Genomic DNA, 12,204 nt, shown 5'->3' with positions numbered 1-12,204 from the left:
TAAAAAAGAGTGGATATACGTATATGTATAACTGAATCACTTTGCGGTACAGCAGAAACTAACAACATTGTAAAATAACTATACACCAATAAAAAGTTAGCATAAAGGAAAGAAAGGAAGAGCAGGAGACAGAGAGAGGGGAGTGGCTTACATTCATCAGGGCCAGCGTTTGGTACTCATTTTCCCAGAACAAACGGATCACCAAACAGCAGCCCTTGTGTGGCTGGTGTGTGTGCTGATGACTCTTCCTGGGAGGTCCAAGGAAACGTCTATTGACTGTGTAAACCATATTGATAATTATTGCTGGTACTCACACAGGACTCCTGTGGAATTCACAGATAGCTCGTTGCCCCATTGTATTAATAGATGTTGGGAATGGAAGACACCCTGATGGGGGCAGGGGTAGAGGACTCACCCCAGGGGCCACTCACTCCTATGGAGCTGCGTTCCTAAATGAGGGTGACCATGATGTGAAACTACAGTGGTCCCCATGCCAACACCTGCTGATCCGGGGGCCGCTACTGCAGGATCTCCAATCCTAGTTGTTACCAGGTCAATATGCTTTCCTCCTGGAAGGCCCTAGGAGTGGTGCTAATGGCAGAAAGTTCCCCAGAGGACAGAAGAGGCTTGACTTGGGGGGCTGCTTGAGCTACCCATGTGCCTGGAATAAGTTGCACAGTCTAGCCTGCACCTCAAGGCCCTCTGCCTTGAGCCCAACTCAGCAAAGGCCAGTCCACACCCGATCAGGATTGCCAAGGCCACGAGGAGATAATTTCGGATTTCCCCCGAAATACACTGTGTCCTCATTTTGTCTCCCGATCAGACTCCCCTGCAGAATGCAGATCCCTACCTGGCAGTCCTGGCAGGCTCTGCCTATGCTGGGAAACCCCCTCCCCCTGCCAGTGGGGTGCTACTGCAGGCCAGTGCCAGGAGATGGGAAATACTTGGCCAGCCTCTGTTCTCCCCGTCAACACTCCCTCCACCAGACACACCCCCACCTGCTCAAAGACAGCTCTCTGGTCAACCCCCTGCACCAGAGATCCGCTGCAGGCCAGGCTGGGTTCCCCCAGTATTTGGTTGGGTGAGATGGGTCTGTCCCAGTCCGGAGTGGCACATGCAGTAGGCTCAGCTGCGGTCACATTCTCGCTGACATCCTGTTGGCCTGCTGGTGCTAGAATTCTCACTCTGGTAACCAAGTCATTGCCCAGTGCACACCGATGTGCACACTTCTCCACACCCTCAGCACTGCACCTGACTGCCTTCAGTTTGATCTTTTCACCTGATAAAAATGCAGAGGGAGTGGGACCCAGTGCTGAGGTCCCATCTGTACAGCCCCTTCCCTGATGGTTGATGTGCTGTGTTTGTGGCCACAGGCTACTACTACATTTGCTTTTCAAGCAACTGGGAAAACCTATTGGTTTTTCTTTTTTTTTCCCCCTTCTTCACCACTGGAGATTTCTTGGGGGTCTGCGGGGATCCCAGGTTCCTGAGATGGGGGTTATCTGAATGCCAGGCCCTGTTTGGAAAGGACCGATGTCACAACCTATGGCTGCTTTTTTCCCATCGATATTTTTGAAGCTTTCAGGCTCTTAGCACACCATTATTTATGGAAGTGGCTCCATCTTGCTTGCTGTTGTCTGGGGAGCTGTGAGCAACCAGGAACTGTCTCCGTAAGGCACAACCACAGCCGTACAGGGAACATGTTCCCTCCCACAGAGACTGGGCTCCAGAAAGACTTTTGTTTGAAAATGTGTACATGTTTTCCTAACAGTTCAGTGTATTGGCGGGGGGGGGGGGGGGGGGGGGTGCTTCCTTCCCCACCCGTCCTCCTCCTCTATGACACAGAAAACAAGCTGTCATCAGGAAACGCCTGGCGAATGTGGATGGAGCTTTAGGAAAAGGCATCTTTGGTCACCTGCAAGGCCTTCCTTTGTTATTGCTACTTTACGTTTGTTCATGGTTTGCATGTAGCCTATGGAGAACAAGAGGTGATCATGGAAGAGCCCCAGTTCTGGGTCTGCGCCTGGTGGGCTGTGACCGTGGGTTGGAAGCACCAACTGTGGTCCAGGACCCTACCCCGCTCCTGCCTGGCACGGACCAGCCCTGCTGCAGAGAGCAGCTGGGCAGTTCATGACTGCAGATTCAAGTGGGCTCTGGCATCAACTGGGCATCAGGGCTTCCCTGATAGCTCAGTTAGTGAAGAATTCACTTGCAATGCAGGGGACCCTGGTTCGATTCCTGGGTCAGGAAAATCCCCTGGAGAAGGGATAGGCTACCCCCTCCAGTATTCTGGCATGGAGAATTCCCTGGGGTCGCCAAGAATTGGACACGACTAAGCGACTTTCACTGGCATCAACAGACATCACCCTGCACCCCATATTCCAGGATCCCTGTCCCTGTCCCCATGGTCCTAGGCCAGCCCCCTCCATGTACTTCAGGGTCAGCTTCCACGCTGACCTAGAGGCCGAGCTGGCTGTATACAGAGCATTTTCTGGAACAAGCACTATACCCTGCAACAGGAACCTGCCTTCTCAGAGCTCCTGGGGACTGAATTGGTGAGGCTGAGCTTTCTGGGGTGTGAGGAAGGTGATGAGCCAAGGGCATAAGGGCAGTGGGCCACCAGAACAATCTGTGCTTGTTGTTCAGTCACTCAGTTGTGTCTGACTCTGTGACACCATGGATTGCAGCACACCAGCCTTCCCTGTCTTTGACCATCTCCCGGAGTTTGCTCAAATTAATGTCCATTGAGTTGGTGATGCCATCCAACCATCTCATCCTCTGTTGCTCCCTTCTCCTTAGTTTCAATCTTTCCCAGTGTTAAGAGTCTTTTCCCAATGAGTTGGCTCTTCGCATCAGGTAACCAAAGTACTCATCCCCTGCAAAGCCGTCTCCCCCTCCCCCATGTAAAGCCTGCCAGTTCTGAGCTGGTGTCTACCCCTTGGGCCAGTTATATCCAACTTCTTAAACTGGGCCATTTCGGTTCCCTCCCCTTCCAGGGCTTTGCCCATCAAAGAAGCAGTTCTGGCAAATAATGAATCATAAATTTTATTTCAAAATGTAAACGTCACTAAACATGCATACACGTTAAAACAATAAAATTTACAGTTTCGTTAATTTTTTTTTCTTTTTGCATAGGACATCATTACAATATAGAATCTATGCCTTACAAAATACATACAAAGTTTTATCCGAGCAAGCCAAGGCCAGATTGGGAACTGTACAACTGTAATACTTCACTGTAGTGATCCGGGAGACGAGACGTGGCCTTCGGAAGCATGGTGTGGTGCTGGTTAAAAAAACAAAACAAAACAAAACCAAAAGTTCCTACAGAAAAGAAAAGTGTGCTCGATGGAAATGGTCTTGGACCCTTGGAGTCTACTGTGGGGTTTGGCAAACAATCCCAGAGAAGCTCCATCAATGGCTTTGGGAAGAGGGGCCGTCTGTGAAGTCCAGGGTGGCTGAGACCCCTAGTGCACCCAGCACAGAGATTCCCGAGCGGATTCCTGGCCTGTGGGAGCCATAATGGCCCTGCCCCCAACAATGCACAGCTGCTCAGCTACCCTCCAGCCCTCAGGGTCCTTGGTGCTTGCCACAGGGACATTCCAAGGTGAGCCTCCTGCCCACATGCCCAGAGCCAGGCACCCTGACCCAGGAATGGACCCTGGGAGGTGGCCCTCTGCTCCAGGGATGGCAGGCTGGCCTGGGACAGGCGCTGCTGGGCTGAGTAGGGGAGACAACCTTCACCCAGACCTCTGGTTGCCTGGCAGGCATTTGGCTTGGTTTCCAAACAAACATGTGCAGCAGCCTGTCATATCACCAGGAAGACATCCTGGAGCCCTGGGAGAAGGCTGCTCATGCACCCCTCCCCCGCCCCCCATGTCATCTGTGTCCCCCACAGGGAATGCAAGGTGTTCAGGGCAGGGGAAGCAACTTGCTCTCATCCGTTCCTCATTAAATAAAAGTAAATTTAAAGCTGCACGAGAAGGGGAGAGGCTGGGCGGGGCCAGGGGGCACACTGCAAGTCCCAAATGGCAAGAAGGGTTCAGTAGAAACCAAGTACAGCCCTGGGCTACTGCCTCCCACCACATCCAACTCTTCTAACTGATGAGACAGAGTAGCGGGCGGGAGGAAGGGCTTCTCCCTGAACGGGTGTTCAGGCATTTATCAGTAGTAAGCTGGACGATGCATCTGAGTTCTGATACAAAATTCTCTGGAATGTGTCTGAGACAAACCTTTGAAGCTCAAGTCTTGGAGTCAGGAGAGTCAGTTACAGGACCTGGCTTTCCGCAGGGCAATCCTGAATTCAAGAAACGTCTCGGCCCACACCCTTGGTTTTAGCTTTGGAAGATAAACGGTCACCAGAATTGAATGTGGGATCTTTGGACAGCAAAGATGTGGGTGACCTGTAGAGCATTTCTTACTGGCTGCAGTGTGACCAACCCATCAGTCTTCAAACCCTTCAGCACTGAGGCTTTGAATGACTTTGTAAACGGGTTAAGAAAATTAAAAAAAAAAAAAAAAAGTGACAGCTGTTAGAAGAAAAAAAAAATCAGGTAGCCTTGTAAACACAGCTGAAACCAGGAGATGAGCATCAAGGGGACGCTATTGCTCAGGTCATGCTTTCCTGCTGGGTGGTCCTTTGCTCGCTGAGCTCAAGGAGCGAGTCCCTTGGGGCGCTCTGACCCTGCAGCCACCTTAGCCCTGCTTCTGGCAAGAAAAGCGGCCACATTTTCTGGGGACAGTGGGCTGGAGGGCAGGAGACTTGAATGGAGACCCCGCTCCTGCCGCACTTCACTTGGACCCCAGAAAGCCGCCAGCCCTGTCCTTATGTCCCAACAAATGGGCTGGGGGGCACTGGTGGCCTGCTGTCTGTCCCTGCCTCTAAGTTGCCTCCCACCCTGCCACCCTGGTCTAAGCTGTGACCAAGAGCAGGGGAAGGTCTGGGGAGCCCCGTGCAGCTGCTGAAGTGTGCACCTGGAGGCTGCACCCTGGCAAATCCTGCACCTGCCGGGATGCCTGGCCTCAGTAAAGTGGTCACCCTGCACCTTCAGTGCGGTGCATGGGCTGCAGCAGGGTGCAAGGTGGGCACCCGCAGGGTCACATCCCCATCAAGGGCATCACTGCCCATCCCCACACAGCACCCCATGGCCTGCTGTGGAAGGGGCTCATCTTTCCTCATAGCTATAGAACAGGGTAGGCGTTTGGGGTGCTGACAACCCTAACTATGGCTGATGCTGAGGGCTTCCTTGTTTGGGACAAGGGCCAAACACCAGCCCCCAGGTTGAGCCCAGGGTCGCCTGCAGGCCTTCTTGGAGGGGAACCTCTCCCTTCACTCAGGCAATCTTCATTTTGAGATCTCTGCCCCCTTGGCCTACAAGAACTAGTCAGCACACAATAAAGGTTGGAGTTTTCACTACTGTTTCTAGGAGTTGTCACACTGAAGCCAGCAAGCATGGCCATAAACCAGAAAAATGAAAGACCCTGAAACAGACCTGGGCCAGGAAGACATTCTACTTAGAAAAAAAATGCAGGGTGTTCAGCAGGGTCCTCCGCCCACCCCCACCACCATGCAACCACTTCCCATGGGGGTCTGAATGAGGGAGGGCCTGCACTCCCTCCTTCCATATGTCGTGATGATGAGATGCTAGCAAAAGCCCACTTGAACCTAGCCTGAGATGCATGGATTTCCCCCACCCTTCAAGTGAGATGAATTTTAGCCTCAGATGAGCCAGGATGGCCTGCTGGCTGGAGCTCCAGGCCGAGTGCTCCGGGTGCCAGCCAGTTCTCTCCAGATGCCCGAAGGCAGAGAAGCAGCAGCCTGTGTCCTGGGCCAGGCCCACTTCGGAAGGTCCGCACCCTGCCATTAGACCAAAACTGCTTTGGGAACGAGGACACACTCATCTGCCAAAAATAGCCCGCGCCTGCATATTTCTGTTTTAAGGCAATGTTACCCTTCCATCTAGCAGACGGAACAGCCCTGGGTCACTTAGAGGAAAAATTAAATTAAGTGCTCTCTTTGGGAACAGCAAACGCCCGCTTTCCCTCCCTCCCCCAACCCCCCCCAAAACAAACCAGCTCTTCTTTTATTCCAAGATGACTGGGTTTAGAGTCCTTTCCCCTCTTCCTATGTGCAGAGAGATGTGGGCTCTGAAACCCTCTTTCCTCGGCAATGCCACAGCCAGGTCGCGAGGAGACTCCAGGCTCCCGCGGGGCACGTGGCCCCCCTCCCTGACTTTGGGGACCGCGTGGGCAGTGAGCGCACCAAAGGACTTTGGAATAAAATTCCTGAACCTGGAATGTGAGTTCCTGAGACATGAAATGTATTCGGAGTGTGGCTTTCTCGGCCCCACATAGAAACGGCCTTGGGAGGGACCTCTGAGGGCCCTGCCGGCCTCACTTGGGGACTGGGCATGAAAAGCTCTCACCCCTGGTGCTCAGGGCACTGCTCTGTCCAGGTGTCCAGCACATTCTGTTCTCTGTCCTGGACCAAATGCGAGCAGGGCTGCCACCGAGCCCCAACAGAGGCCAGGGCGAGGCCTCACCCCTATGCCGCTTCTGCCCGGTTCCCATGCACAGCAAGAGCGACGCACCTGCCCACCTCGTACCTGCCATGCTCTCAGAAGCCACCATCACACCACTGGCTGACCCCAGCTGACACAGCAGAGTTAGAAATGGGCACCCGGAGCGCAGAGGATGGCAGTTGCTAAGGACATGGGGGCGCCCATGTGCTCTGGAGCCGCCCAGGGCCCATGAGCACCAGCTGGGGCTGGGTCTCCGGACCTCCTCCGTGCTGTACCCCTCATTGTGATCGGGTGGGGGCAGAAGCAAGACGGTCACAACCAAGGCACTCTGGGCTCAGGGCAGCCCCTCTACGGCCCTCTGAGGTCCCAAGGGTCATTCCTCCTCATCGAAATGAACAGAGGTCTCTGCAAGATACCCCAAGTCCTTCCCAAACCCATACCCCTGCCCCAACACACACACACATACACACACACACACACATACACACACTGTCCTGGGGACTTGTATTTACAGGCCCTGACTCCCTGGAAGAAGGCCAGGGAGGTGCCTGGGCGGGGGCTGCCCCAGCTCTCCACAGCGGAGCATGCTGGAGCCTGCCTGACCCACCTGCCCGGGTCGGGGCTCCCGGAGAGATGTCCCCAGCTCTCTGCTCGGGAAGGCTGGCAATGGGGACCCTACACCCCAGTGCCCCAAGGCTGGGGGTGGGCTGGGGCCTCCCAGGTGGGAGGGGGAGACCAGGGAGGGAGGAGTCCAGGGGACACAGCTCACGGAGAAGCTGAGCGTTCGCTGAGTCTCAGCTGGGGACACGGTGGGTCTGAAAAAAAGCACTTCCCACAACTTCTGTCCGGTGCTCCCTGGGGAGGAAACAGAATGTATGTTCTCCAACTGCATTTCCCATAGCGTCCGCCTTGCTACCCCCCAAAGTTCCAAGTCACAATGTTCCGGTCTCTTGCTACCGAACAGTCTCCATGGAGTGCTACGCACTGCCACTGCAGGCCACATGCACAGAGCCCGGCTTTACCCACCGTGTCAAACAAAGGCGTCTCACGAGCAGGGTCAGTCGGGGAAAATGTAGGAACTGGATGCACCGGTGACACCTTTGGACATCCTTGTAGGAGGCCAGTCAGAGGATGTGGTATAATAGTGGAAGGTCCTGGCGCCTTCTGCGGGGACACAGCATCGCACAGCCGTGTGGACATCAGACGGTGCATTGGTCTGCCCAACCCAGGATTGCATCTCTGCTTCCAGCGCTTGAGAGGGACCTGGGCAGGGTCCCCGAGGTGAGAACTGTTCCCCTTGCCCATCACGGCTTGAGGTGTCCCTCATAGCCCTCTGGATTCTTAGCCCACTGCCGCTGGGGCGAGCCTGAGGCTGGGCAGGGGGCAGGAAGAGGGAGCCATGGGCCCTGCTCAGGGGTCTGCCCTAAAAGCACAAGGCTGGTGACTACCGCTCCATCTGCCGCCCGCGGGGAGTTCCACCTGCACTGCTCCGACCCCAGTGTGTGCCCAAACCTTAAAGGAAACTTCAGAGTGGAAATCTATGTACAGAATAAGGCGGCAGGAAGGGGGTGTCCTCACTGACCTCATGGAACATGTCCATCCCTGAGAAAGGGGGGGGGGCTCAACACCACTGAATCTCACCTGCGTGGGTATGTCTCTTGTGCAATTGTGGATGGTGTTTTTTGGAATTTTTTTTCATTGTGGTTTTTTTTGTTTTTTACAAATTTGACACCTGAGGTGAAGAAAATTGGTTTTTTTGTTGTTGTTGTTGTCGTCGACTTCATAAAGTTCTCTTTCTTTTTTTCTTCTCTCTTCTTATTACAAAAGGAAAAGACACGGAATCACGAGAAGTGAGAGCATCTGCTCATGGCTGTGGTAAGGAGGTGGGGCCTCAGGGCGTGGCATGGCCTGGGTGGGGTGTGGCTTGCCACAGGCCCCGCCCCGCGCGCAGGCGCTCAGGGCGAGCTGGCTGGGCTGATGGTGGGGCTGCTGGCGTCCGAGCGGCTGTAGTCGCTAAGCGAGCCGGTTCGCGAACCCCCGCCGCGCCGCTGCAGCATCCCGGGGTGGAAGTTGGCGTGGCGGCGCGCGTGCTTGGTCAGGTGGTCGCTGCGCATGAAGCGCTTGTCGCAGATGGGGCAGCTGAACTTCTTTTCCCCCGTGTGTGTGCGGTAGTGCCGCGCCAACTCGTCAGAGCGCGCGAACTTCTTGTTGCAGTCCTGCCAGCTGCAGGCGAAGGGGCGCTCTCCTGCGGGCGAGAGGGCTTAGGGTCAGTCTCAGCACACACCCTAGGCTGCCCCGCCCTCCCTGCGCCCCTTCGTTGGCGCCCCATCTCCGCCAACCTCCGTGTGGGCGCCAGCACCCTCCTGTCACTCCCCATCTGCTTCCATCCGACCCCTCTCGGGAGGAAATGACAAGATCCCAGGTGCTGCGGCCCCCTCAGGTGCGTGCTACCCAGCAGCCTGTGCTGGGTCAGCTGTGCCTGAGCGGCGGGAAGCACAGGCTGGTCCCTGGGCTCTAAGAATGGGAGATGGGATCGGGGAAGGCGCCGGAAGAGCTCGCAAGCCAGCAAGTTTGGCCACATCACCCTGACCCCACAGATAACCCTAACCCCACGGAAGCCCTAACTCCAGAGCCTCAAATCCTGCAGGATCTGCAGACAGTTTGCCGACCCCAGCACCCAGCCATTCAGACCCTCTGCAGTCTCCTCATCTGTATTATGAACAGGTCAGGACAGACAATTTTCTGGGACTAAGAGTCTGTTTATGGGCTTCCCAGGTGCTGCAGTGGTAAAGAGTCTGCCTGCCAATGCAGGAGATGCAAGAGATGCAGGTTAGATCCCTGGGTCAGGAAGATCCCTTGAAGGAGGAAATGACAACCCACTCCAGTATTCTTGCCTGGAACATTCCATGGACAGAGGAGCCTGGTGGGCTACAGTCCATGAGGCTGCAAAGAGTCGGGCATGGCTGAGCATGCAGGCACTGACCAAGAGTCTGTTTGACTGCAGCTCCAACTAGCATCTACTGCTGTTCCTCTCTGAGAAGTTCCAACATGGCTAACAGCAGAGAAGACTGGGGGTGACACCCAAGAGAGGAAGGTGAGGACAGCTTAGAGCAAGAGGCAGGCCAGCCTTCACCCAGGCAAACTCTGAACCATACACACAAAAGACATTAGCTGCACGGGGAGAACCAGCAGGGAATTCCTGCACCCTAGAGGGCAGCCTCTGGCACTGGGGGTGGCCAGAGTTCCCCTTCCTGCCGCATTTCTCCCCCTCCCTCCCAGACTCTGGCCCTCAAGCTGAGAGCTGGTCTTTGAAGCATGTCCATCAGGGCCCAGCAGAGGAAATCGATGCTGCCCACCCCCAATGAGGCCATCAACCTTAAATACAAACAGACACCCAAAGATGGTCAGGCAGCCAAGGAAAACCAGTGGCACGAAAGGGCAAGGCCAAGAGCAACAAAACCACTGACTCCAGAGGAAAAAGAGTGAAGCCAGGAAACAGAAGAAAATATTAACCTAAAAATTCTGACTAGCATTCTCAAGAAATTTCAGACAAAATTTTATGTGTAAACAGGATACCATAAAAAGGAAGTTCAGAGTACAGAGAATAAGTGTTTAAAGATTGAGAGTATTGTTGCCCAAACAAAACTCCCATAGAAAAACTAAAAACATACTCAAGGAAATATCCCAGGAAAACAGAAAAACAGAAACAGCTCTAAAAAATATGTGAATGTTGTGCTGTTCTCTGTCTCCTAGCAATGCTGAAGTTAAGAGCTCTGTATGGCTCTCTGTATGCTCTCCTTACTGACTTTGTTTTGGGTAGAAGGGGGGTTTCACAATCAAGCAGGCAAGCAAACCACTTCCCACCTGATAGTTACAAACAGCAGAAGGTCACAGTTCAGAGTCACAGGGAATTGATCCTGTGGGTGCAACATCTAACAGAAGACACTACTGAGTAAAAGAACAGAAAAAAATGGAGGAGAGGAAATTACCAAAGAAATAACAGAATAGGATCTGTCAGCTGATGCGAAGAGCCAACTCACTGGAAAAGACCCTGATGCTGGGAAAGACTGAGGGCAGGAGGAAAACGGGGCAACAGAGGATGAGATGGTTGGATGGCATCATCAACTCAATACATGTGAGTTTGAGCAAACTCCGGGAGATGGTGAAGGACAGGGAAGCCTACTGTGCTGCAGTTCATGGGGTTGTAAAGTGTCGGGCACTAATGAGCGACTGAATAACCACAGCAATCTCTTACAGTAAAAAAAGGAGACAGGAAACTAACATGGAAAGGGTTAGCATAGAGGTGGGCGGAGTAGTGAATAAAGGCTCCTGCCAAGAGTATCTGCAATGTTAGAACACTAGAAGAGACTGCAGAACTTACTTGAGAGAAAGGGGAGAAGCAGGTCATCCAAGAGGGAAAGAGGCTGGAACTGACAGCAGCCGTCTTCTAAGCCACACTAGATGACAGAGCAACAGATCCTCCCAAGAGTACCTCTCACACACTAGCAAAAATAAGAAGAAAAGGAGAAGCCAGGGAAGTGAGTGAACAATGAAGGGTCATCTCTGGACAGGAGTGAAGGAAGAGACCTGATGGGGCACTGGAGCTGTGGACCAGGAATCACACAGGGAGGTTTATAAGAAAGGAAGTTCCACACACCAGAGTATAGTCAAGAAGCTGAATGAATTTCAGGATGCAGTGAAAGCACATAGTATTCTTTGGTTAAAAGAAAAAAGAGGCAATTAGAAACTCCAGGAAAAACAGAAGGCATGCAAGAAAATTGTCTAAATTAGAAGTAAACTAAAATACCAAACGAGGGGACTTCCCTGGTGGTCTAGTGGTTAAAACTCAGTGCTTCCACTGCAGGGAATGCAGCTTTGATCCCTGGTCAGGGAACTAAAATCCCATATGACACATGGCGAAAACGTTTTTAACTATTGAAAAAAAAAGGTTCAAATTTCATCCTAGCAGAATTACAGCACACAGTTGTTATAAAGTACTTGGAAAGGTCCAGAACAGGATGTGGTGGTGTCCTTTCACAGGACCAGTGCTGAGCCTCAAGGTGAGGCTCAGCCCCTCTTTCCACTGTGTACTGACTTAAGGCCTCAGACAAGTGCCTCACTGCCCGCCATGTGGTAAAGAGTGGCCCCACCAAAGATATATCCAAGTCCTTACCCCTGGAAGATGGCAATGTGACCTTATTTTGGAAAAATGTCTTTCCAGATACGATAAGGTACAGATCATGGGAAGAGATCACAAAGACTAGAAGAGAAGGAAAAGGGCTCCAGAGAATGATGGGCCCATAAGCCAAGGGAGTCAGTATCTGGGGTGGCCACCAGACACAGGGGGAGAGAACTGACACTGCCGACACCTTGATTTCAGACTGCTGCTCTCCACAGTGAGAAAGCACACTTCTGTTGTGGGTGTTCAAGCTACCCAGTTTGTGGTAACTGGTTACAACAGCCACAGGAAATGAACACAGTGCCCCATCTTCATAGTGAGGTGGTGATTCTACAGGACTGCACTCAAGCAGCCCTTGGCACTGGGTCTGGTTCATGCCCAGTGATGACTCCTGAGATGCTGTTGTCACTTCTATCTATTATTCTTATCAACTAGTCTTCTCAGATTTGGCCTGCTTGGAGGAGCCAGGGGTGGGGGGCACAGAACCAATCCAAAGTCACACTC

General features: G+C 53.1%; 1 protein-coding gene across 1 annotated transcript in view; it reads right to left on the bottom strand.

Annotated features, from left to right (window-relative positions):
- Positions 1 to 3,028: 3,028 nt before the first annotated feature.
- KLF13 (KLF transcription factor 13) overlaps positions 3,029 to 12,204 on the bottom strand; it is a 43,102-nt gene continuing 33,926 nt past the window's right edge. Inside the window, exon 2 of the mRNA XM_065905860.1 lies at positions 3,029 to 8,766. Within this exon, the coding sequence (XP_065761932.1) occupies positions 8,477 to 8,766 (290 nt within the window). The 3' untranslated portion in view covers positions 3,029 to 8,476. The remainder of the gene's footprint in view (positions 8,767 to 12,204) is intronic.

This window comes from Muntiacus reevesi, chromosome 15 (genome assembly GCF_963930625.1).
Source record: "Muntiacus reevesi chromosome 15, mMunRee1.1, whole genome shotgun sequence".
NCBI classification, from domain to species: domain Eukaryota; kingdom Metazoa; phylum Chordata; class Mammalia; order Artiodactyla; family Cervidae; genus Muntiacus; species Muntiacus reevesi.
Note: the sequence above shows the minus strand (reverse complement) of the source record. Positions and strands in the feature narration are given on the sequence as shown.